Genomic DNA, 27,670 nt, shown 5'->3' with positions numbered 1-27,670 from the left:
TCAGAGGTACAAACAAGAATTCCTCTTTCTTTGAAACCCCGATCTTTCCATTCCAGAGACACACACGTCTCCTTGCCACACACAAAAAAGTAGCAACTTGCAGTTGGTAGAAAAGGCTTCAACTCCTTTATTTGGCAGGAGTTCACTTACAGGTGATCTGCCTCTTAACAAGCTTGCGTCCTAGCTGCGGCCCACTGGAAGTAATTGTTATTTCCTCTCTCTTACCATGAGCTCATAGTCGGATAAAAAATACAGAAATGCAACATACAGACATGTTCTTTGCTGCTGCATCCTTTAATTTTCTTTTGTTTTCTTTTCCCTTGTTTTATACAGTGATATTTGTAATGTAATACGTACTGCTATTTTAATTCTAATTTTGTGAAAAGTCGAGTTCTTTGACTAAAACACAATAAATAAATACATACATAAATAAAGCAAAGTCCCCAAGATGTCCCCCCCAGATTTTATGTGTCTCCTACGCCCCTGTGTGTTGGTGTGCAGGGGTGCTTAGGGATGGTTGAGGAGTAAGAGATGGGTCAAATACTGTATTGTTTAGGTGGCAGGTGCCCTTGATGTGCTCTCCATGGCCGTGGTCGTAGCGGCTGTCTGCGGACATAATGAATGCACTACTAGCTATTTTACTTTAGTATGATGTTGGTTTTGGGTTGTTAGTACAACATTAATTATCATTAATCTGATCTATAAGCAGCCCACATACCACAGTCAAAATGTTTGGTATTATAGGTGTGTTCTGCTGTGGTGGTTGTGGCCAGGGCCTAGAGTCTTGGGTGCATGGCCGAAGGCCGTAGGCACCCAAGACATAGAATCAAACACCCATCAAATATCCACATTCCAAAAGTTTGTGTACTGTTTCATTTGTAGAGTGTGTATGTGAAGTTTTGGCTAGGTTATGCAGTTAAGATTGTAGAGTTTGTAACAAGGAGTGCAGTGTTTCTGAGTTTATTTATTGGATACTTGCTAGTTGATTTTTTTTGTGGTTGTATGCAGTTTTTTCATGGCATGGGTAACTGGACCAGACATACTTTTTCGATCTCTGTGATAAAAGAAAAGATCATATGTTAGAGCAGGTAGTTCATAATGAGTTATTGCATTGCATAATAGACATTTCTGTATTTTTTGGACCCTCATATTTAGTACCTTACAAGTATTATAGTTAAAACCAGTGTACTGCGCAATTTGCTCAGTTTCTGTGTTTGTTTTCTAAATCATTAGTCTGTAGGTCATGCTGGATTAAAAAAAACCTTCTATGGTGTGGTACAATACATTTCCTTCATTGTTTTACTGTTTATTTCTTGTTTCTTGCTAATCTTCTATCTTTGGCTTGTTGTAGATTTGTGGGGCAATTAGATACCTGTTGGCGTATTCTAATTGTTTATTTTTACTTTTATGCTATTCATCTATCTGTTAGGTTGTTGCAGATTTTGTGTGGCAGTTAGGTACCTGTTGGCATATTCTAACTGTATATTTCTTGTTTGATTTCTTTGTACTATTTGTTTATCTGTTTGCTTGTTGCAGAATCTTGGGGCAGTTAGATACATGTTGGCGTATTCTAACTGTGCATAGTTTTGAAGTTTTGCTTATGTTCATACACAGATTACGTATTACATTTTGGTTTTAAGAATATTAATTAAGTGTTTACAAGATTTGCTGCTAATCTCTGCTTTAGAGTAATGGTACTATCATTACATTCAAACCATCCACAATTCTTTTTTATATATGCAGTGTAGTGACCTGCATTGGTTGTGGCACCTGCGTGGTAGATTATACCTATTGTTGTGAAGGTTTTCTTACCAAGTGATTACTTGCATCAATGTTGGTTAGAAATAGCCTGTCAAGTGTACGTAAGCGTGATAGTGCTACGTAGCTCATGCCTTCTTTAAAGACTGTGCTACCAATATCTATTAATGCTTTAGGGTAAGACCTTGTGATTTGTGAGTGGTCGCTGCGTATGCTAGAGTTAGTGAAAATTGTTCTCTGGTTACATACATGTCTTTGAAAAGAAGGAAGCGGGCTGTTGAGCGTCCTATCCTTTTAACTTCTGATAGTTTGTCAAAGAGAATATTGACAAATTGAATGTTGTTGTCACGTGGGTATGTTGAAAGCCAACAACTGTACCAAGTGCTCCATTAACTAGTCCTTGCTCCACGTCAACGTTACGTTTAAGCATTACTCTACAGTTTAAAGATAATTGTAATATTTTCTGCAAATCAGCTATGTTGGAGATAGAGTTTTCTAGGGTATTTAGTCTTGTTGTGGCATGGGTAGTGTCATACCATGTACGTCCAGTTTATCTGTGGAGCAAATTTCAATTATTGGTTGCATTTCTTTTTCAACATTTTCATTGAATTTGGAACGGCTTGGAACGGCTTGCAAGAGTTGGCATCAAAGACATACAATTGACATTTTTGTGTGCTAATTGTTGCATGACATCAGTAGCACATGAGTTATGGCCATAGAGTGCATGGATGTGCCTGGTTTTTAATATTGATTGTGCTTCTTGAGGTAGTACACCAACTCTAATACTTTTTAAAATGTTGGCGTATGTGAGGTATGCAGACTAGTACATGTTTTCAGTTAATTCTCTGTATTGGAAATGTTGCCAAAGGTTGACATTTCCTATGCTGCCTAGAGTTTTACGGCACAGTTTGTGCCCTAAGGTTTTAAAAATAGGTTCAGCTTTCACTGGCGTCAATTGAAGATCTCCGAAAACAATAATGTGTTTTCCTCCAACGAGCTGGTCGTAGTCTGTTTTGAGGACCTCTTGTAATCTGAGGTGAATCAAAGCCAACATTAGGTTGAAGACCATGTTCACCTCATCTATTAGCAGCATTTTCATTTGTTTGAAAACTCTGCGTAGTTCCATTGTAGCTTCTATGGAAAGTTTGTAATAGTCTAATTTGTTTTGGTGTTCTACTGGAAGGAGTAGTAATCGGTGTAAAGTGACACCGCCTATGTTGTAGGAGGTTAAACCTGTGGGGGCAGTTGCAACAGCTGACAGTTTGTTGTTTGTCAATTGTTGAAAGAACTTGCTGATGATTTTGATTCAGAATGCTTTGCCTGAACCAGCTTCACCACTCACGTATAGCAGTACAGGGTTGTAGTCTTGGCAGGTACAGTTTTTATTTTCATGTTCCACACCATGTTCAATTTGTTTTATTATTTCTTGGAAAATGCTACGCTGCTCATTGTTCAATTGTGATTTCAGCACAGCAAAGTCTTCTGTAGCTTGTTCATACTGACACTTCTGTCATGGCTAATTCTGCCTCATTTGCTATTAGTGGCTGCCCAAGTGGTTCTTGGCTTCCTGTTACAGACGGTTGACTACTGTCGGGAGTGTCCACTTGTAGTTGGGCCTGCTTCTTCATGTTGCTGTTCATTGTGCAACATTTGCTTTGAAAGCATCTTCATAGGAGTCATATGTATCCAGTAACTCTTCTTCTTTTCTCCATGGTTTAAAAAGTTGTAGCAGGGACACGTAATACAGTTCTTTATGTTGAGGAGTTTTTAATGACAATTTGATATGATTAATTAAGCACATTTGGTAAGTTTCACTAAGCTGCCTTCACAATTTACCACTCTGCATCTACCTTTCTTTTCATCTGGTTTAACATTATTTTTGTATGTGAGGTTTTGGGCTACGTGGTAGAGACACATGGTTTCCAAAGTGGTACTCCTGTTTGGGTAGTATGTGTCCAGTAAGTTGTTTTTTAACAGGTCTTAGCTGTTGGGATCATTTTTGGCTATTGTTTCTATGTCCTCATATGATTTGAGAACTCTTTATCTAGATTTAGCAGGACCAAGACTTATATTGACAGATTTTCCATACAAGGCAGTACCCGTTAAACGGTCTGCAGCTTCATAGCAGCCACATTCTCTATGAGAGAGCATTTTTATGCCCAAGCTGTACAATTTCTGTGATAGTGTTTTGTCAGATGATATGTCATCCCAGAGGTCTTGAAGCTTTGTTTTCTCTGCTTTGGTTAAGTAGGCTGTGACATATTGTGCAACTGCAGTGGAATTGTCCGCAATGTACTGCACATCTATGTTTGCATTCCATAGGAGGGCAATGATTGCATTGTAATCATTGATGTATTTTGATTCTTCTCTTGTTTTTATGTAATATGTGTTCTTAGGTTATTTACCTTTGACACTATGGGCCTCATTACATGGTAGGCGGTAAGTAACGTCCTTTACCGGCATGGTGCTAATAACGTGTCCATGTAGGAAGCAGCCCGCTAGTTGCGTAGCATTACAAGTACGCGGGCACGAGCTTAGCGCCATGCCAGTAAGGACCCTACCGCCATGCCACAAAAGGCCCCTAAAAGTCCCTTAGCGGCACCGAGGAAAGCGCTGATTGCACTTCTGCCATCCCACAACACGGCATTAGCGGTTACCGCCAAAAACGGTGACCGCTAATAGAGGTGACCGCTAATACCGGCGACCGTAAATAAGCGGAACCACAAGTAGCGTCATCGCACAGTAACGGGAAAGAGCATGGAGGCCATCTTTAAAAACACAATCTATTGCCATCCTCTGCCCCCAGGACCTGCAGCCACACCAGAGCTTTCAAAAATCATCCCCAGATCCACTGAGAATGCCCAAGGCCATAAAAAAGGAGATGAGCGGCAGCGCAAGGAGCGCTTTTCAAAAGCTGACAATGCTAACCGACACGCTTGCTGCCAACGCAGAGGTCGTGTTTGCCAATGACATGCAGCGTCCCACCCTAATCAAGAAGAAGGAGATCTGGGCAGAGGTGGCCCATAAAGTCAGTGCGGTGGGCTCCACCCCCCGCACTGTGAAGGATGTACGGAAGCGGTGGGACGATCTACACCTCTGTGTACGCAGCATCCTGGCTGCCAACCGGAGGCTGGCCATGGGCACAGGAGGCGGTGGAGGATCCCCAATAAATCTACAGGAGTGGTAGGAGACCTGTGCAAGCACCATTGGGGTCGAATCAATCGAGGGAGTAGGCGAAATGGAGCACGGTGTGCCGACATCGTCAGATGGAGGTGAGTGTCCACACAAAACACAGCACTGTGAAACATGAGGTAATCCCCCAAATGTGACCCTGAAAACATCTCATGGATGGGGCCATCAAACATACATGCACACAACCCTGCCCATACGCGGTGCACATCCCGACACAAACACATGCATGCAGCACCACAGACACGTGTCACCCAGACTCATGCATGAATGACCCACCCAACTGTCTAAAGACCTGTATGGCCAAACATGAAGTCCAAATGCATAGAACAGCAGGAACAACATCTGCATGAAGCACGTTGACCCTTCACCAATGCCATCCCTCTCTTTGTCCCCCACAGGCTCACAAACTGACAGCGATGAGCAGGACACTGCGATGCAGGCCCCACCTGCTAAGAAACAGGCCAGGGGAATGGAAGCAGGCAACATGGCCAGCACGTCGAGGGGCACTGGAAAGAGGGCACTCCCGTAGAGGGCCAAACCCACAAAGCCACCCACGTCACCAAGACGTGAAAGTCTGCCAGACGCAGTTGCAGCACCCGCTCCAGCAATCCCCCCCACGCACAATCCACCCACGGAAGGGACACTGTCCGCTGCTAATAGCTCCATCGGCGAGGCAGCTGCCACGGCACCATGTCAGATGTGGAGGACACTTGTAACTCGCCCATTCAACACCATACACCCGGCCCGCAGCAGTCAAAACAACCGAGCCCACGCCCCACATCACATTCCAGCAGCCATGAGCAGTCTGGGGATGAATTTGTGGCAGGGTGCTGGAGTGCACCGGTGACATCACCTGATGCTGGACAAATACCACAAGGTGCGGCACCCACCGCACAACCCAGACACAGAGGCCATGACATGGCCATCATCAGACAGCAGCAGGAAGACATCACTGCGCTGGTTGGCCAGCATGTGGGCGAGGCTGCCCTGGCAAGGGAGGAGTGCAGGGAGCATGCAAGGGGCATCAGACAAGCCATAGAAGCCAGCACCAATCGGCTATGTGAGGAAATGTCGCTTGTGAGGCAGGTCCTCACACACATAGCAGACGCGATGGACAGGCAGAACCGCCCACCGGCACCGGACCAACCGTGCACCTCCTCCTCTGCCAGCTCAAGGCAGACCAGCCCCTGGCGCAGGTCCTTGCGGGCAATGTGGCACACAACCTCACAACCCCCAATGGTGGCAGAGGGGGTGGGAACTAGGGCCAGCCAGATGTTGCTGACACATGTACAGCTATGCAGCACTGATGTGCAAGCCATGTTTGGGAGTGTTGTGGGGGGAGGGTGAAAGGTTTTTTGGGAGTGTTGTGGGGGAGGGTGAAAGGTTTTTTGGGAGTGTTGTGGGGGTAGGGGGGAAAGGGTGTTCGTGTTGTTGGGTCCATGCACTTCTTTTACCTACAATACTTAACACACACTGGTGACATGACAAATCACAGTAGTGGACAATTTCTTTGTGTATGTGTGCTTTACTGGTGAACAGGGCACAGTGTACATTTCACTACAAAACCCAGTGCCCAAATACCCACATCCATTGAACACTCTTCATCCATGTGTATTAGAAATATTGGTCTATCAGATGCTGGCGCACAGCGCGTCCCTCCTGGGCATTGCCACCTGCATGACCTGCAGCCCATCTTCTCCCTCCTCATCCCCATCATCACCCTCACCAGTTCAATGTCAGGGGGCAGTGGCACACTCCGTCTGATGCACATATTGTGCAGCATGACACATGCCATTGTGATCTTGGCCATCTTCTCATGCCCGTACACGAGTGCCCCACCCGACCTGCTGAGGCACCGGAACCGTGTCTTCAAAAGGCCAAATGTCTGCTCAATTACCACACGGGTACGGGTATGTGCACGATTGTATTCCTCTTCGTGCCTGTTCTATGGGTTCCGTACAGGAGTAAAGAGCCACCTCTTCAGGGGATAGCCAGCATCACCTGCATGGGTGCAACAATGGGTATGTGTAAGTGTTTACATCAAGTGGAACCTGTACATATCACACAAATCAACTTAGCATTGTGAATGACATCCACAAATCCCTGCATGCATGGAGGTAATCAAAGTAACTGCAATGTGGGAAGGTGATGTAGTCCTTGCAAGTGGACATGCACCGTGTATGCCCACGCCAGTTGATGCCATGTACTGGGTGAGGTCCAGTCATTTGTGTATTTTGGTCCAGGCACCTTTTGGACCACACTGCTAGTGAACTGCCATTCCGAAGTTGATGTCCCCATGCTGTCATGCGGCACTTCTGTAGTGGTGCACCGGTGTGAATCAGTATAATGGATAGAGGTAATCCCTTTGTATGTAATGGATAGAGGTAATCCCTTTGTATGCACCCAAGGTCGCATTTCTGTTGTGATGCTGGTCAGCGTACATTCCCATTGTCCATATTGGCTGCATGTAGCTGTGTTATAGGGGTTATGGGCTGATGTGCAATGTGCATGTTTATGGATATGGCATGAATGGGTTCATTTCATTGTTGTGCAGCTTACTACTTGCATGTGGTTTCCATGTGTCAGGTCCAGTGTGGGCTGCCTCAGGGGACAGTGGTGTGATTCTGTATGGGCATAGTTGACCCTGACAACTAATGACACACGGTTGGAGTATGCTTCTCCCCCCCCCCAATCACACCCGGTTGGAGTATGCTTCTTCCCCCCCCCCAATCACACCCGGTTGGTATATGCTTATCCACCCCCAATCACACCTGGTTGGAGTATGCTTCCCCCCCAATCACTCCCGGTTGGAGTATGTTTCTCTCCACCCCCAATCACACCCAGTTGGAGTATGCTTCTCTCCCCCCCAATCACACCCGGTTGAAGTATGCTTCTCTCCCCCCCCAATCACACCCGGTTGGAGTATGCTTCTCTCCCCCCATCACACCCGGTTGGAGTATGCTTGTCTCCCCCCCCAATCACACCCAGTTGGAGTATACTTCTCACCCCCCAGAATGTACTGCCCACATCACAATGCCATGTGCTTGCCATGCTACTCACCAAGTAGCCACAAACGTTGTCCAGCATGTCGCTCCATGTAGCGTGGTATCGTTGAGTTCTGCAGGACTATTGAATCATGGGTTGATACGGATAGCCGGCACAACAATGTGTGACAATCTTGTTGGAGTCACATACCATTTGGACGTTGATGGCGTGGTATTGCTTTCTGTTTCAGTACACTGCCTCATTGGCATGTGGGACAACCAATTCCACATGGGTACAGTCGATGGCCCCGATGCAACGTGGGATGCCTGCCAGTGAATCAAAGCCACCCTTGGTGTTAGAGATGTCCTGTGCAGTCCGTGGCAGGGATATATGTTCACTTGTGTGCTGCAGGAGGGCATTGAGCACCTGGTTCAGCGTGTGTAAGAATACTGTTTGTGATATGCCATGCATTTGCCCTACCGTATGCTGGTAGGTGCCTGTGGCCAGGAAGTGGAGCACAGTTACCACCTTCAGTAGAGGGGGGATGGCAGTACGGATGTCTATGAGGCTGACTATGTCGTTGTGTACCATGTCCACAATGGTGGTGATGGTATCCCAGTCCAGACAGTACAGGGTGTGTATCTGCTCAGGGGTTAGGTTGAATGGAGTGGCTCTGATCCTGGGGATTCGTGGCTGCCTCTGTGGTACAACTAGATGCACTGGTGGGGCTTGCTGTGCCTGTCTCGTCGTCCTCCTCCTGCGTCTCCTCTGTGATGCCTGTTGTTTTTGCTGTTGCAATGCAATCATGTCCTCCAGCCCATGTAATGCTGCTAGTATTGGAATCATTTTGGTGTGTGAATGGGTGTGGGAAGGGGTGTGGTGTGCGCCTTTTGTGCTGGCCCAGTCTCCATTGCCTCCGCCTGTGCTGATTGTGGGCACCTGTGGTGGTTGGGAACACTGCACAAGGCCCTTTACGGGTGGTTCGCGATGCCGGTATTTCCGACATGCCAGTATGGGCTTTTTGGGACTGCTCCATGCCGCTATTTGCATGTTTGCATGTCTTGTAATGGACTCCTAATTCCGCCATGCCGCTATTGCCGCCATGAAGGGTCGCGCACCTGCATCCGTGGCTCTATTAGAGGCAACGTACTTAGCGGTGCCGCTAACAGCGGGTAGGCGGGTCGTAATTGGCAGGTGCGGTTAGCGATGCCGATAATCCTTTACCTGCATCGTTTTTCCCTTAATGCTTACCGTGTAATGAGGCCCTATGTCTGAGTGAAGACATGAAGTTGTTTACTTGACCTGTTGCTGAAACTGGTCTAGGGAAACCAAAGCAGCATTTGTTGTAGTATTTCCCTTTTTTTAAAATATTTGCAACGGCAATATTTCCCACATTTGTGTCTTTGAAATTGTAAAATGTGTGCATGAAGGGCACTATGTGTTGTTTGTGAAGGGATTTCACAAGTGACATATTTTTGGATGAACTGCAAAACAGTGGCATCACTGTCCTGACCAAATTTAGGAGCATCTTTAGTCCATGATAGCATGTGGATGTGTGGTGCTTCTCTGGCTTGGTATTCTTTTCTCCAAAAGAAGTGTTGAACCTCTCAGAAGGGAGGAACAGTCTTATTACAAATAAAGTGTAGCATAGCAATGAAGCGATGATGGAAATATCTTGATACATTTACAGGATCTAGAGAGCAGATGTTTTTGGTGTTTTTATATCTATGTTTTTTTTATTTTTGTTTGCTATGTGTAGGAAATCGTGTAAATCTTCCCATGCATATTCTGCACAACTTAATGTAACAAACCAAGTGGGTGAGCCAAGGTTTCTTATCATACAGCGTACATCTCTGTAACGTCGGAAGCAGCATTCTTTTATACCATGCATGTTTGCTAAAAGATTTGTAATACTTGACTGTAAAACCTCATCTTTTTCTTGAACTTTTTGTAATAATTGCGTAGCTCACATATTTTGAAAATGGGTACCTGATTTTAATGTGGGTGCAACTCCGTAGCATAGAGTTGCTAGTTCACTTTGAAAGAGAAGGTGGAATATGTATTCCAAGTTTTGTCTGAATCTGGGGTCGTCAGAATATATTCGTAGAGAGCAATATTCTGATGCTGTTATCTGAGTGGGTCTATCATCGTACCTTCCTCCTTTTCCAGTACGAAAGAGTAGCGGGAAGCCCCGTGCTTCTATACTTTTTTCCCACATGCTGATTGGAGATCCTTTGACTTGTCGCATTTGGTACGTTTCCAGTGCATCATCTATAGCGTCTTTAGAGTGTAAAGGATGAAATGTATAATGGTCTAAAATATTGGATTCTGTATCAGGATTTAGAAGTTCAAATTGACCAGTTTCTGGTGACTCTTGAATTATTTCAATGGTTTCTCTCAGGTTTTCTTTAATATTAACTTCTTTGTAGTATTCATTGTTGTTTTTTAGATATTGCAGGGCTTATCTAACTTTATGTAAGTCCACGTCCAGTCTTTTGTAGGTACGCCATTTACTAAGACAATTAAAGATTGATCTATTGGCCGTTGCACTCCCACAGTGTGTACATTTTCTTTGAGATCTAATGGTAAATAAACTACTTCGCCACGAATGCCTTTGACTAATTCATAGGGAGGTCATTTTGCTGTTTTTGGTTGGAGGCATATTATTGCTTGAAATGGGTGCACTTTTTGTATTAAGATGCTCTCATATAAATTTAGTTGTTGCAGGGGTTTTGGTAGTGGGAATAATTCAAAGTTATTTGTGATAGCACGTGAAGGTGTTTGGTTGTTGTCAAGTTTTGCAGTGTAGTAATTGCAAAGTATTAAGGTGTCAGTAATGTCGTATTTGTTTTCTGCTATAAGGTAGAGAGGTAATTGGAACCATTTTGAATCTTCTTTGTCTTCTATTTTGTACGTTATGTCTATAGTTTTTGTGGTACTTTTATAAGAAGTCCTGCGGCAGCACACACACACATAGTTTGGTAATTCAACTGAGGTACTTTTAAACTTTAGTATTTCTTTTTTGTATGTGTTTAAGAGAAGGTTGCTATTTATACGGTAGTTGCTAGTTTGTTGTACATCTATTTCATTTTGTAAGTGGCTTTCAATTCCAAAATATTTTCTTTGGATATGCTCTATTTCTTCGAGTAGTTGCTTGGCTGTACCATGAAGAAGAGTGTTATTTAAATTGGCTAGTGATAAACCAGGACCTTTAGCATAGTAGAGTTTATGGACTAGATTTCTTATAGTTGAATGATGTGTTGATATCATTTTGATATGATGAAAGGTGATTTTGCAAATAGGTCCTGAAATGCAGGCTAATGAATGTCCTTGTAGTCCTGTGTATTTGCGCACTGAACAGGCATCCATATTTTGTAGTAGTTTCATTTTGATTTTGTCTTGGCTTTTTACATACTGACTGAGGAACTGCAGTAAAGATTTGAAAGATTTTTTGGCAATGTTACACATTGATGTGCACGGCCATTTGTAGACTGGACGTTTTGGTTGAGTAGAATGGGGAGGTGATTCTGAGTTTTTTGGGGATATTTTTGTTAGCAGAGTTTCTTGTTCCATAATGATGTTATTAAGTTTTTCATACCCTCGTCCACTGCTATGTATGGCAATTGGGTTTGTTTTCTTTTGTTTATATGCTTCTTCATTAAAATATGGGTCTGTGGTCATGGTGTGACTCCATTCACCTCCACAGATGTTTAAGAAGCTATTTTTGTTGATATTTTGTTTATTGCAAAGTCTTTTTTGTAGTTTAGTAGTTAGTTTTGTTAGTGGTTTCATCCTGTTTAAAACTAAAATAAATAAGGATTGCACTGTATACGAGAGCTTCTAGGATTAAATTTCTATGGTAGGTTTTAAGGGTTGTGCTTGATTTCTCTCCTGTTTTTAAAAGGTTCTGAAGGACTCTTTGGCGGAACATTTTTTGTAAAACTTTTTTTTGGTATGCTTACTTGCCACTCCATCAAGATTTATAGGTGCAGTGTTAGCAGTAGTGGTAGCTGAAGTCTTGTTAATCACTTTCTGTTTGGTTTTACATTTTGATAGAGGAGGGAAAGTTTCTGTACTGGAAGCTTGCTTTGTTTCGCTTAATGACTGTATTAGCTGTTTTGTTTGAACTTTTTGTACAAAATCTGCTAGAGATGGATGCTTATTTTTGACACTTTTATTTTGATTTGCTCTACTTCTGTGTTGCTTTCTACAGAGTTGTTTTTTGGTAGGTATTCTTTGGGGTCTGTTGGAGAAAAAAAAGAAAGTGTGGTTTGGGCTGTTGTGCAGTGTATGCGTGCTTTGTGCATGAGTGTATGAGTATGATGGTAAGTAAGTAACATTGTGGAGGTGTGTGATTGTGCAATGGGCAGCTACATCAAGTTGGGAAGGCTATTCTTGTATTTGTGTGTTATTATACTGGGCTTCAGTTGACAATATAAAGTATGCAACTGGTAAGGGGAAGCACTAATACTACATCTAATGGCAAAGGGTTAATATATTTGTTTCTTCTACAATTACAAAATACGAGTGTGTTTGAGTAACAGTTAAAACATTGTTAGTTTTGTACTTACTTTTTTTTATGGAAAAAGTAGGTTTCTTCTAAGTCCTTGTTCGTACTTCAGACGCTGCTGCTTTTCAGAAGAGTGGTCTTCACTGAAATTGTAAAAGAAAGAAGTTAGTGAATTTCTGTTTTATAGCACTTTTGTTAATATACACATTGTTTTGCCTATGTGCATTCTGTATATTTTATTTAGAATCTGTTAGTTGAATATGTTTTTGAAATGAGTATGATAGTAAACGTATAGAGCACACTTGTTTTTTTATGTTATGTTAATGGATGTTAAGAGATAGAAGAACTAATCCTATACATTTTTTGCTATTTTTACAGGGTAATGGCAGCGATTGTACATAAAAGCATTCAATGTATGGCTTTGTGAAGGTGTGGGAAATAAAGCAGAAATAATTCATATAGAGGCAGTGGTGTTGTTTGATCTGGGAGCCTTTCTAATGATATTGTCTGCGTGTGTGCTTGAATGAATATGTATGTACTCATCCTGGCTGCGTGTAATTTTATAATACACTGGACAGTCTTTTTTATAATTAAACTGTTATTTTTCCCATCTTATAATATGAAAGAATATTTTTTAGATAGGTGTGTGTGTAAATAAAAATTTGGAGCGCTGAAAGGTTTGCAATTGACACTTCATCATAGTAGATGGTAGAAATGACAGTAAGTTAATTTTACAGTTACACAGGGTAAGTGGCAGTTATTCTGTTCATATTTTTATTTATTTTACATTTTTAAAGCACTTACGCAGCCAGCGGGCATCGAGGCGCTGATACAGGAATTGTTTGTTTTTTAGTTGCGTAATTATTTTGTCTTAGTTGCGTATTTATAACATGCTTAAACATCCAAAGGTTTCTAAGCGCGGAGCCGGGGATCGAATTTGTGTTGCTTTGTGTCGTTTTGCTTTCAAGGCGCGCACGTTGCCACTGAGCTATGATCTCCGGATGTATTGTATTACTAGAAGAGGTATACATGTACTGTGTAGGAAATATTCATACCTGTAGTATGTGTTCATGCATGTGTGTGTGCATGAATCTGCAAGTAGAAATCTTGGGGAGTTTTATAGTAGTTGTTGCTGTAGGTACTTTGCAGTCACTGCCAAATTGTACTGGGAGTGATCATTAGTACATCTAAAGTGCTGATCTGTGATGACAGTGTTAGATATAGAGTTCTTGGATGTGATTGGTGGATGATTGTGTGACTGCTTAACAGTAGCCAATAAGGAAGTGGTGCAGAGAGTGTAGTGGAAAGGGTAGAAGGGATGGCCCAGTGTTACTAACGCGGACAGCGCGGTTGTTCGCAGACAGAACATGCCACATCCGTGGGAGTGTATTTTGAGGATTAGCCAATCAGGTGTTGAGGTTCTGCTTCGTATTGAGAGGGACTGTGTGTAGTGAAGATGGCGGAGGTGCAGAAAGTCATGGTGTTGGTGGTTGGAGATATGTTTGAGAATGGTTTGGAGCAGTATGCTAAATCTAGGAATGTGGCTAACCATTTTGACACAAAAGGAGTGGATGTGGTGTGGAGCACTGTGCCTGATTTGAATTTGCAGGCAATTCTAGTAGTTTGTCAGGATATGGCTAGCTTTCATAGTCCACATGTGGGTCTGTACTTTTGGGCTATGTCAGTGCCCCTACTTAGGTGCAAGATCTGCAAAACTTGGTTCAGGCAATCATGAAAGTCCTTCCAAATACCAGGGTTATTTCTTCTGCTTTGTTACCTAGAGCATTATGGGACAATAGTTGTGTTTTTTGTCCTCAGCTCAATATTGCTAGGTGTGCAATCAACCGAGGCATGTTTGCTTTCATGGTTAGAGCTGGTACGTTCTTTTGTAATAATGAGAACATTGATTCTGTTAATGTTGTTTATTTTAAAGAAGATGGCATTTCTTTATCTTTTATAGGAGATGCCATGCTCTTTTGGGACATAAGAGTTGCATTGGAGGAGCTAATGTGAAGATTTTTGGAGGAAAAGAAAAAAAAAGAAAGAAAATCCAAAAATACAAAATACAAAATAAAAGGTGTTTCTGAAGCATCTGCAAAACATATTTTAAAAGGCTCTTTTCAGAGCCAACCTCAAAGGGGAAATGGGACACACTACCAGGCTCAGATTTTTCGATTTGTCCGCGGACAGCATGGTTGTTCGCGGGCAGCACGTATTACATACAGGGATTTTGCAGTTTTGAGGCATGCAAATGAGATTGAGCAGAGAAGGGATTGGTCAATAAGATTTACTGGGTGTGTTGTGTAAGGAGCGAGTTTGTCAGTAGGTTTTTTTCCTGAGAGAAGAGCGGATAGCTATGGCTATGTGTTTCAGAAAGCAGATTGTTTGGATTTTGGGAGATTTGTGGATAAATTGGTTGGAAGTGCATGCAGATCGCTGTGGAGTGGCTGCACACTATGGAAGTGCAATGGTATGGAGTGGAATGAAGTGGGTGGATTTAATACCTCTCTGTGCTTCTTTGGTGACACAGCATCATCCGGACATTATTATTATTCATTGTGGAGGGAACAGTTTAGGACATGTGTATGGAATCTCTTTGCAATTTGCAATGAAAGAAGGACTTGGGAAAGTCATGGACATGTATCCAAATTCCAGAGTAATTGTTTCCTGTATTGCACAGAGACAAATGTGGCTGCGTTCTTCTTCATTTGGTCCACAAATAGAAAAACATGTCCTCTTTTCAGAATGAAAATATTGTGTTTTGTAGCACACACATTTTTCGCAGAGATGGAGTACATATTACTTATGCTGCCAATCAGATTTTTCTGCGAAATATACAAAATGCATTGCAACCTTTTTTGGAATTACAGCAATCCATTTTGCAGTAGGTGTAGACCATTTGATGTTTTTGAAACACAAACAAACACCACAAAAAGGCTCTATTCAGACCCACCACTTCCTCCCAGAGAAAAGTGCAATGGTTGTGACAGGGCAGCACTGCACAGTTCTTAGATGTTCGGGGACTTCTAAAAAAATGCACAGGACCCTGCACTATTTATTTGTCACTTCTGTTTTTAAACTGTGAAAGGCGGCTCTGAAAAGAGCCTTAGTTTTTCTTTTTTGTTGTTTTATATTTTTGGGGGATTTTTTAAACACGACACACAAGGAAAGGAGGGGAAAGGAGGGTAAGGAAGGGACACCAACCACAGCGATAAGAAAGGGCAGGTGGAGAGAGAAAGATGTAGGGTGGGCCTTATTCAGGTAGTTCGCAGACCTTCTGATGCTCCTTGCCCGCAGTCTCGAAAGCAGTCCGGAGGTTCTCCCCCCTGCAGACTACTGTGTCACAGTACATGCACAATATTGTGACCCTCGAAAGGTAAGGGTCAAAAGCATCATGAATGGACTGTGAGGCAACTGGAGGGATGTGCTGTCCCACATGAGTGTCTTTTGTGGTGACAGGGGTGTAAACTGAGGATGCTGCAGAGGAACTCAACCTACTACGTTTATCGCAAGGTACAACCTTACGAATAGCCCATCGTGGAATGGCTTTAGGTGTTGCTTCATTGATGAGGCTATACGAACCAGCTTTGCCACGACTCAGCACCATGTGTCACTGAGGGCAGATCAACTTGTTTGCTTGAGCTTTTGACTTTCCATCAACAGTGGTAAATAACCGCCACACCCAAGACTCACGATGAGTGCTAGTAGTAGGGACTTCCACTACCTCATCCTCTTCATCCTCTTCATCCGTCTCCTCTGCATCCTCACACCTGTTTCGCTCTGCAGGCCCTTGGGGACATGGTGTTGGTAGAGGGGGTGGGGGTGCTGATGCCGAGGCAGTAGCAACAGAAGCAATTTGGGATGCCATCTGGAAGGTTAATAACCAGGAACTAGGAACGAGGAACCACGAACTGCAACCTGCACAATTGGCATGTTGTAAATCTTGGAAATCAAAAAGCAGAATGAGGATCAGCTCTGGGGTGTGGCCTTTTATAGGGGTGCTGGGGCACGCTTCGCAGACACCCGCACCATCCCGCTATACTTCAAACACCAAGAACGGCTCAAAAAATTCCAAAAAGTATGTAGATCGGCAAGGGCCATTGTCTGGGACATCTGCAATGGTGAACTTGTACTGTAAAATACCTTGGATTGCTCAAGAAAGCAGTTTTTAAATGTTTGGGGCCCGGACAGTGTCCGCAAATAAGGACACACGCTCAGCGTGGGTGCGGTCACATGACGACTTTGCGGACACTTTCATAAATGGGACGGCTGTCTGTAGGACACCAAAAGCGCAGTGATGGTTGTGCGCATGCGCGCAGGTGTTCTACGGACAGTGTTCAGGTCCCCGAACTAATTAAAAGTGTGACACATGTGCGGCGGACAGTTGCTTAGAGGCGGGATGTTCGTAGGATCCAAGTGTGTGATGCGCATGTGCACAGGTGTTCTACGAACAATGTTCAAGTCCTCGAATAAAATAAATGTGCATCAAAACTTTGCGGACGGGATATGTGTTCTAAGGATATATTCATTCTGGTTGCGGACACCCCCATTTTGGGTGATTGTGAGATGCGGACATCTTGTGTGTTCTAAGGACACCTCCATTTTAATTATAGACAGTACGAACAAGTATATTGTCCTTAAGACACCCCCATTTTGGTTAATTACGGACAGGCGGACATCTTGTGTGTTCTTAGGACACCTTCATTTTAATTACAGACAGTACGAACAGGTACTATGTCCTTAGGACACTCCCGTGTTGGTTAATTAAGAACACCCCGGACAGTCGCGCTGTCCGGGGACACCCTGACTGCCTTTTTTAAAAAAAAATAAGACACGGGCATATACTAAGAACACATTTAAAATGCTATTATTGTTTAACAGTAGAAAAATTTGGAAAGAGAGGGGGAAGCAGAAACTGAAACAAATACAGGGGAATTCGTGGTTTGGACATGATGTATGGGAGGGCATGAAGGGATGGAAGTTTCATCGTACCATTTTTCTTGGTGGGGAGGGTTTGGGGATAGTTGGCTGGGACATGGAGAGGGGGAACAGGTACATGTGGGATAGTGGTATCTATTGTTTTCTTTAATGTGGTTCACAATACACTGTTTTAGTTGATTGAAGTGTTGTAGTAATAAATCAATTTTCAGTTCCATTCATTTGAGAGGATCTTCTATTATCACTTTTGATATATTAGTTTTATTGGTTGTCTGGTCTGTTAAAAAAATGTGTTAAGTACATATAAAGTAATGGTTATTAATTGGTTTATATAGAGAAATGTTATGTCTACCATTATTATCACTCTCTTCACTCACTTCATCTTGTGGGAAATTCTCTTCCAGCCATTCCAAAGTACTAGACATTTCTCTGTTAAAAAAAAAATATATATATTAGTTTTAGTGTACATGATACAGAAATACAGAAAATGTATAAGTATATGAAATAAATGTAGTGTACTTACTACTTTTTTTACAAACCTTTGCCGTTACTGGTGTGTAAGTATGCTCTTGCTTCTTGCTGTGCAGTTTCTGTGAGGTAATTCAGTTGGAGGCATATTTATTTTGTTTTGGTGTATTCCATTATATTGGAAATGCGACTTCAGTGGATGGTTGGTGTATTACATATACAGTTTCCACTTCTTATTTATTATTAAATGTAATGTATTTATGTGGTGCTTTTTGAATATGTTTGTGTGTTTTTATTGTATGATACAATAATGGAAGATACCCTAGAAGTTTTTGGATAGTGCTGATGGTGACCGCGTGCGCCTGGGGACATGCGCACGGTCTGCGGACATCTAAATCACTAGTAGGGCAGGGGGTTTAGTATTTTCTATGTTATATAAATGTAAGGTAAGGGAGTCTTAGTAAATATTTGTCACATTTCCATTATCTATATTTATATTCAGTGAAAAAAACTTTGTTAAAGGGACATTATGGTTAAGTTGTGCTACTAAAAACCTATGAAATTCTGTGAAAGAAACTTTGTTAAAGGGACGTTATGGATAAGTTGCGCTACTAAAAAACCTATGAAATTCAGTGAAAAAACTTTGTTAAAGGGACGTTATGGTTAAGTTGCGCTACTAAAAACCTATGAAAATCAGTTAAAAAAAGTTGTTAAAAAGACGTTATGGTTCGAAGTAAAACCGAAAAACCCCTGAAATTCGCAAGTTATGGTAAGCTAAGCAACCATAACTCACGCCACCACCGTGCACTTCTAAGACTAACACCCAGGACATCAAAGATGGCATCACAAATGTAATATGAACATTTCATTAAAACAATCACATTGAGGCTCATTTTAAGCCTGCGTTATGGTAATCAACAGCATAGGCTTTTGAGCTGTTGATTCCCAAAATAATCCACGTTCCTGCATTTGTATGGTGGAGAGGAGGGGCAGAACGTGATTTACGTTTCCGCCACCTCCCTTCCTCTCTGACATACAAATACTCCAGCAATAGCGCCAGCATGCACTTTCACAAATTCTGGGGATCCCTATGGAGTCAGCTGGCATTTTGCACCAGCAAAAAGCAGGCAGACTCCATAGGGATTCATTGCAAACACCACCTGCCATGAATACATGGCAGGCATCGTTTACACAATTTGCATGGCGGAGTGCAAAATGGAAGGGCAAAAGTCTACACCAAAAGAAGGCCTTTACAAATATTTCCTTTGCACACAATTTGTCAAATGGGTATTTTATTTTTCTTTAAACTGTGATACGATATAAAGTGTAAACCAATTAATAGCTTTATTCTGTTACAATAAGTCACATAAGATGACTCAGAGAAACCACCGGCGCCCATCCCCCAGGCAAGCTCTCTCTCTAACTGCCTGGGTGTGAAACCTTCACACAGAACATGCTCTCACTCATACCACAACATTGCCAGGGCCGACGACAAAGGCACAGCAAAATGGAGGAGGCACCCCTGATAACCCAGGCAGTGTCCTCCTTGGGGATCCCTCGCCCTCCCCCCTCTTTTCTGCAAAGGAGGGGGAGGCGCCGGGACAAGGCGGCAAAACAGGCAAAAGCCCGTGAAGCAGGAACGCGGCAAAAAGGGGGAAAGCCCGCGAACCAAAGGGCAAACAAAAGGAAATGGGAGGGGTTTCCCCTTTATAAGGAGCGGGGTCCACACGGAAGGCAGCATCCAGCCGCACCCGTGGGACTCCCGCTTGTGGACAACAGGAGAAGGTTTTGTTTTCGTTTTTATCGTTGGAGAGGTCTTGCCTGGACAAGGACTTCGGCTTGTCTCTGTCGCCTGCCAGCCACGTGCTCACGAATTGCCGGCAATCGCAGAAGAAAGCAGCTCTGCGCGGCGCCCGACCATCCCAAGTGCCGGCCTCATTCACGGGGAGCAGCAATACCAGCGGTTGCTAGAGCCGCGGTCAGAGGGGGAAACCGCTGAAGGAGACCGAGGCACGCCCGCGGCCCCATCAAGGTAGAGCATTGGTGCGCTGCGTCGGAGGAAGACGCTGGTAAGGAAGCTTCGGTGAGTGGGAGACACTTCAGGTCCATCGCGCTCATCTCCGAAGAAGCCGTCGGTAAGGAAGCTTCGGTGAGCGGGCGGCGCTTCAGCTTCATCGCCGCCGAGGGGGAGCAGCGGTGTGCGCAGCACGTGAAGGGGCAGGTCATCTCCGAGGAAGAACAATTGTACACGCCGCTGAAGGGGAGCAGCGGTGGGCGCAGACCAGGAAGCAGCAGCGCTGCGAGCAATCCACGGTGCACGTGGGTCAGGCGTCGCGCTTGTGGGGCACGTGACGACCGCTGATGCAAAGAAATTCGGAGTTGATTCGGGCAAATCTGCCGCATACTTTCAGACGCGAGCAGTACTGTCTGTCAAAGAGCGTGGAGAGGTTTACAGGGATAAGCAGAGTCAAGGATTTAACGCTTACTAAGACAAGGATCTCGCCACAAAGGAAGAGCCACAGGAACCATGGACATGGAGGCGTTCATTGCAATGGCCCAAATAGTTGTGGCAAAGCACGGCAGCAACTGGATGGAATCCTTGGTGAGCCAGCCAGGGGGAAGCCATCCTAGCACCAGTGATAGGCCGGAATCTCCCTTAATGTTTCCAGAGGATGAGGAATTACGTGATCAAGAGGAAGAAGGACTGTTGGGAGAAGAGGAAGAATCAGCAGGGAAGAGGAAGAGAGTGATGACACAGAGGGCCAAAGCAAGCAAAGAACAAGCCACGAGCAACAAGAAAGGGAGGGCTGGGCCCTCTAAGAATAAAGGACGGACACAAGAGGTTGAAGCCGTACCGGCACCTGCGCCTGTGTCTGCATCCATGAACCAGGGAGCACCCAACTCGCCTGAAGCCAGACCGGTGGCGGTGATGGAGAATGGACCACCTTGCATGGAGGTGGTGAAAGGTATGGTGTTACAATGTATGCAAGCCTGGGGGAGTGTGGGCAATGGGCCGCTCTTGAGTGGGAATATTAATGCATCTAATCAAATGGGGAATGGGGCAACTGTTTTGCAGCAGAAAGAGGTAACACTTGTCCCGGCGGGGGGAGCCATTGGGAGTGGTCAGACGATTGGAAGCCCCTCGGTTAGCGGGGGCCAGGTTTGGGAGTCCAGTGGCCGGGCGGATGGCCTAATACGCCAATATTGAGTGGGGGGAATCAACAAACAATGAGTCAAGGAGCAGGCATGGCGGGTAATGGGGTCATGGGGAATCTCACTGCAATACAGGCCCCTCTGAGTCAACATCCCTTACCTGTAAACGCTGTGACCCTGGTAGCGGGGCCCAGGATGGGGAATCAGTGGGATTCAGCGGTAGGTGGTGTGACTCAGCCAGCCGCTTGGTGGGGCCAAGGGGTAGCCAACATGGGAGTACCCCAGGTCACCATTGCCGGACAAGGGGGGATAGGGGGTACTATGATGCAATATGGGAGGGCTATGCCTGGTTTTGCACCAGTTAGGGTGTCGGTAAATTCCCTGTCATGGCACATACCAATGTCAGTTAAGGAACGGGTATGGAAGAAAGAATTAATTGAGATCCTGGAGTTTGTGGTTATGGAGCCTTTGGGTAACGGGTTAAAAGAATTATCCGAGAAAGAGAAGGAGAGAAGGGAGAAGGAGACACCCAAGACAGAGGCATCCATTCACAATTGGATAAAATCCTTTTTGATTTATACCTCCATAATGATTGAAAAACACCCGCAGGATGCCGCAGCAATGTTAGCATATTGCCACTACATCCAGGATATTTATTTGAAGAGGGGAGGTGAAGGCTGGCTTCAGTATGATCGGGCATTTCGCTTAAAAATGCAAGTGTGGCCGGCCTTGGCTTGGGATGAAATGGATGTGGGAGGTGTGGTGGATAAACTAGTACCCACAAGTGAAGGGGGTGAAAAAGCAGCGGTTGAAAAAACCCAGGTATGGAGGGGCAGAGGTGGTTACACCAGGCGAGGAAGGGCGTCCTTTCGCGGGCACTCCTCCTGGAATAACAGAACCAGCTACCAGGGGGAGCAGGCTGAATGCTGGAGGGTCAACTCAGAAGAGGGTTGTCCATTTGGCAAAACTTGCCAATTCAAACATCCAAAGGGAGGGAACAGCAAGGAGCACAGCTCCTCAAGCGGCGAAGGAAGACGCAGGGGCAGCCCTAAGGGTAAAAGCAATGTTAAGAAAGAATGAAGTCGATGTCATGCTGTCAGGAGCTGCTCCACAAAAAATGTGTAATGAATTGATTAAAGGCGGGCTACCTACCCCGGTTAACTTACAACCTATGACTCCATGGTTGAATACGTATCAGAACATTGAAGATGCTAGGTTGTTGTGGGAGGGCTTCAGGTGGGGATTCAAGATCCCATGTTCAGAAAGGAAAAGTGGTGCCGAAGCGCGCAACTTGAGGTCAGCCTTAGCGATGCCAGAGGTAGTGGTGCGGAAAGTAGCCAAAGAGGTGGACTTGGGCCGGGTGGCAGGTCCTTTCAGGCACCCCACATTACCTAACCTAGTAATATCACCACTAGGGCTGGTACCAAAAAAGAAGGAAGGTCAATACCGCCTAATACATCATTTGTCATTTCCAGTGGGTGATTCAGTCAATGATGGGATAGGGAAGGATAAATGCAGGGTGCATTACGCCTCCTTTGAAGATGCTGTAGAAATGGTAAGGGCGGCGGGGAAAGGTGCCCTCATGGGGAAGTCAGACATCGAATCGGCATTGAGGTTGTTACCCATACATCAAGAAAGTCAGCACTTGTTGGGTTTTAAGGTTCAAGAGCTGTATTATTTTGACAAATGTCTACCAATGGGGTGTGCCATTTCATGTGCTTATTTTGAAGTTTTTAGCACCTTCCTAGAGTTCACGGTGAAACAGGAATGCCAGTCAGGGGCAGTGCTGCACTACTTAGATGATTTTTTATTCATCGGGAAAAAGGGAACGGCGGAATGCCGGGAGATCATGCTGGTCTTTCAAAGTTTGATGAGGATGATGGGGGTACCACTGGCGGAAGGGAAAACAGTGGGCCCAGTTACTTGTCTAACTTTCCTGGGGATTGAGATTGATTCAGTAGAAGGTGTTTGCAGGCTGCCACAGGACAAGGTAGCTAAGCTGAAGGCATGCATCAAGGAATTAAGGTCCAAGAGGAAGGCACCCTGAAAGAGCTGCAAGTCATGGCGGGTAATCTTAATTTTGCGGGCAAAGTCATCCCGGTGGGTAAAGCCTTCGCAAGGAGTATTGAGCTGAAAATGGTTGGACTAAAGCATGCAGGGCAGCAAGTCAGGTTGGGGGCTGAAGTAAGGGAGGACTTGGCTATGTGGGACGATTTCTTGCACAGTTTTAATGGGGTTCGCATGTGGAGAACTGTAAGCAATAGCGAAGAAAGGCGTAAGTTATTTACAGATACATCGGGGGCGCTAGGGTTTGGGGCAATCCTTGATAAACAGTGGTGCGGCGCAGCATGGCCAGAGGAGTGGCATGGCTTAGGGGTCACCAAGGACATCACACTGTTAGAGCTCTTCCCCATTGTGGTGGCATTCAAACTATGGGGGGAACAGTTGAAAGACAGAAAAGTCATGTTATGGTCAGACAATTTAGCAGTGGTCCAAATAATTAATCAGGGATCTGCCAGTGGCTCTAGGGTGTTGCGATTACTAAGAGAACTCACAAAATGCATGTTAAAGTGGAACATTGAAGTACGAGCTAGACACATTCCTGGGGTACAGAATACAGCAGCTGATGCTCTTTCTCGTTTACAGTGGGAGAAATTTCGAGAGTGTTGCCCGGGAACAGAAAAAGGGATGACGCCATTCAAAACAAAGTGGTGGGACATGATTGGGGGAATCTGAGTTCCCTGATTCAGACGGCGTTAGCACTGGGTACAACCAAAAGGTATCTGGCTTGCTGGGAACGGTACCTGAAATTCAAGCAAGAGGAGCTTGGGGTAAACAAGCAGGATATGCCAGTGAGGGCCTTTGTGGGCTGGGGATGGCAAGAAGGGAAAACCAGGTCTTGGATGGCACATCACTTGGCAGCCATCTCCCATTTTTCGAAGTTGGAGGGGTTGGGGACCCCACCAAGGAACACTATATCTGTATGGCCATGAAAGGTTGGGCCAGGCAAGCGAAACCCAAAGCGGGTGAAAGGCGGCCCATAGATTTTGTCAAATTGCAGAGGGTGGTGGCCAGTTTGGAAGAAATCTGTCACGGTGGTTTCGAAGTAGCTCAGTTCAGAGCAGCATTTACATTAGCATTTTTTGGGGTGTTCAGGGTAAGCGAGCTTATCCCTGAGAACAGAAGGGCGAAAGGCTCAAGGTATTTGCAGATACAGGACGTACAATGTTCTGAGGGGCAGGTAACGTTATGGTTAAAGAGGCTGTAGCAGGGTTTCTCAGGGTGAGACCTGCATCGGGGAACGAGGCACCATTGCTTATTCATGAAGACGGTTCCTCCCTAAGTCGCTTTCAATTCAGGAGGTTGATGGAGCTGGCGCTAGAAAGAATCGAGGAGACTGAAGGGGTTTTTGGAACACATTAATTCCGGATCGGGGCCGCAACATCTGCGGCGGCCGTGGGGATGGGGGAAGTCGGAATCAAACAGATAGGCAGATGGAAATCTGATTGTTTTAAGAGATACATTAGGCCTGAAAAAATGTAAGGGTGACATGCCTTCTTCTTTTTCCTCCTTTAGCGCCAGCCCGAAGGAAGAAGATATCGGTATGGGTGGTAGGGCACTCCTTTGTGTCTAGGGCTGGGGCCAGCTGGACAGCGGAACAAGAAAAGCTGACAGCAGGCGAGTTCAGGATTGGGTTTCACGGGGTGCCTGGCGTGAAATGGGCGCAGCTGCAGGGACAGGTGCGCAAGCTTTTAATCAACGGAGTAAAGCCTGACATCCTGATCATTCACTTACGGGGGAATGATTTAACTAGGTTAGGGAGAGGGGCTCTCATGCGGGAGATGATGTTCTCGTTGCAGGAACTGGCGGGACAGTTGGGGGAAACGGAGGTCGTTTGGTCTGAGATCATTCCTAGATTGGAATGGAAAGGCGCGGATAACCATGCTGAAGTGGAGAAATCCAGGCGCAAGCTTAATTGTGCGATGGCAAAAATTTTCAGGGGCAGGGGTTTTGGGCATATCAGACATGGTCTGATTAATTTAAAATCTCCAGAATATTTTTTGAAGGATGGGGTACACTTATCACCTTTAGGCATGGACTTGTTTTTCTGGAATATTTGCACAACAATCTTGGAAATGTAAGAGGAGGAGCAAAGGGGGGAGCCACGGAGGGCGGAAGCCCACTCGTGGCGTGGCGGTGTTTGGCCAGACAAACACAGTAGACAGACTCTGGAGGAGCCAGGAGAAAGCAGGAAGGAAGCAGGAAGGGTCTTCGCTCTTCTCGGACCCAGCGCCCCTTGGGAGCCTAAGCGGCAGGGGCGCACAATTACGGCTCAGCTTCCCCCGAAGAAACGCCACTCTCCCCACCCAGGGGCACCTGCAGGAGAGGCTCGGACACCAAGGTGGGGAGAGTTGGGCCTACTTGTGGACTCTTAGGAAAGAAAAGGGGGAGGCAGGTTCTTTGGACACGGAGCAGTCGCCACATCTTGCAAACAATGTTTCCACAAATGTGTGCAGTGTGGTTTTTGTTATTGTGGAATAAATTCTGCGGCCTTTTTATGCCAACAAACAATCAGGTCTCATTCTACACTTTTCTTGGGGAAATGGGAATGAGTTATGGGTATATTTTGGTTACGAATGGACGGATGCCGGGGTTATCTCTCTTACATCGCCAGACTCATGCATCCATCCAAAGCACTATACAACACATCTCCCTTCCTTTCCAGTTCTCACAATAACTCAACAAAGCACTTCACAACACAAACATATACATGTTTCAAAATGAATTTACTTTTGTGGTGTTCCAAAGACTTATGCATTCACCTAATTTTCTCCTTGTTCATTTAACAATCAGGCGCCCGTCATTTGTTCCAATGCAACCATACTTGTATTTCATTTTCTAGTACAACTATGAGTTTCCTTATTTTGTAATTCGTCGAAGAAACATAACAGTTGTCTTTCTCTTGCATAGGAGCTATCTTTTCTACACCATTGTACTGGATTTGAATTTTGAGCTTCACACCGGCATGTTTCAACCGATGAGCACTACTAGCTCGGACTTCCTCAGTGTATTTCATTTTGTAAATCATTTGTTGCCGTCATTGTAAGATTTTTACATTTTTCTGAAACCAAAATACATTTGTATCAGGTTCTTTTTATTTTCTGGGACCAATATATATATAATTTTTGGAGGAAATGTTACATTTGCACTCATGCTCTGAGAATCATTACATCTAGACGGTCTTGGTGCAGAGACCTTTTTCTCTGCACTGAGATGGAATGAGGGGGGAAGATTTAACTTGTCTGCCTTGTTCACATTGCTTTGAAAATCTAGGACTCCCCAATGTCACCCTACCACGATTGCAGTGGGACATTCACTTAAAATAGAAACAAGTCTATGCACAGCCTCATAACTCTTCACTCAATGGGTTAAGCTTTCTGATTTCCACATATACCGGAGGACATTTGGCTTTTCATGGTTGATGTGCCTTGAATGAGAAATGTTTTAGCATACCTGCCTTGCTTGTGGCTTTCTCGCTCTACTTCCCTTCTTTGTCTTTGAGGTATACTGTAAGAAAAAGAAAGAAAGCATCTTAGAAAGAATTACATATGAATAACAAATCATGCAAGCCTGCGGTTCAATAAGCACGTTCATTGTTATGCAATTAAACCACACATAACACAAAATTATCCCGCATAGGATGAGTAGTTAGTAGAAAAATGATATTGTGCCATATGTTAGTGGATAGAGATACTCGCATACTTCAAATGGTTCTATGTGGTTTCATCAGCACCATTTTTAAACTGTACTGTTTAATCGTAAATATTTCACTGTTGCTTTCTGATAGTTTTTCTTACTTACAATGAGGCGTCACCCCACATACTCCCTTTCCCCGACCCTTTCAATGCTTTCACCCCTCGTCTCACCCCGGTACACCCCCTCCTCCCTATCTATATATATCTATGATGGCCCGGCAATCCACTTGCCACAATCAAACATTACACTTTCAATATTGTGAGGATAAAACTCAATATCGGAGGACCAGACCCTTTCCGGCTTTCGTTGGCAACCTTTTTCAAACTCTCCTCTCCCATTGTGACAAAATGCTGCTTCTGCTGGACCTCACTCACAGACTGCAGAGTCGTAGGGGGTTCCCGGCAGCAGACCCACCTGAAGTGACCACCAGGGTCCACTTCTTTTATACCAAGTAGGAAATCCTGATGGCACGTCACACATAGGGAGACCCAACTTTTCAAGGGGCCCCGCTACAAATCTACCAGGACTTAGTGGCCACGACGGTCCAGAGGCGTAGAGCCCTTAAACTCCTCTTAACCATCCTCCAGGACCAGAAAATGTAATATTGATGGCTCTTCCCGGCATCTCTCCAATTCTCGCTTGAAGGACAAACTCGCATAATTCACTCATTGGAAGAGGCGGGGGTATTCTCAGAGGGGCACCCGCGACCCCGGATAAAGACTTAATGAGCCTGTCTCCAGCGAAAGAAACAGGAGAGACCCCGAAACTACAACGAAATGCCTGGACAAATATTCACAAAGGAGGGAAACCACCACAACATCTCAAACACGCATGAACTGTCTCCCCCCAACCAACCAATACAGAGCCTATGAAGATTAACCCACACCTCTTGCAAGAACATAACCATGG

At 44.7% G+C, this 27,670-nt stretch overlaps 1 protein-coding gene across 2 annotated transcripts in view; it reads right to left on the bottom strand.

Moving 5' to 3' along the window:
• LOC138453539 (gamma-aminobutyric acid receptor subunit rho-1) overlaps positions 1-27,670 on the bottom strand; it is a 720,362-nt gene that overhangs the window by 382,840 nt on the left and 309,852 nt on the right. For both annotated transcript variants that reach the window (XM_069606507.1, XM_069606509.1), the window contains exon 2: positions 26,519-26,572. In XM_069606507.1, the coding sequence (XP_069462608.1) occupies positions 26,519-26,572 (54 nt within the window). The remainder of the gene's footprint in view (positions 1-26,518; positions 26,573-27,670) is intronic.

The sequence above is a fragment of the Ambystoma mexicanum genome, chromosome 4p, assembly GCF_040938575.1.
Source record: "Ambystoma mexicanum isolate Mex_15411 chromosome 4p, UKY_AmexF1_1, whole genome shotgun sequence".
NCBI classification, from domain to species: Eukaryota; Metazoa; Chordata; class Amphibia; order Caudata; family Ambystomatidae; genus Ambystoma; species Ambystoma mexicanum.
This window is presented reverse-complemented; position numbering and strand designations above follow the sequence as displayed.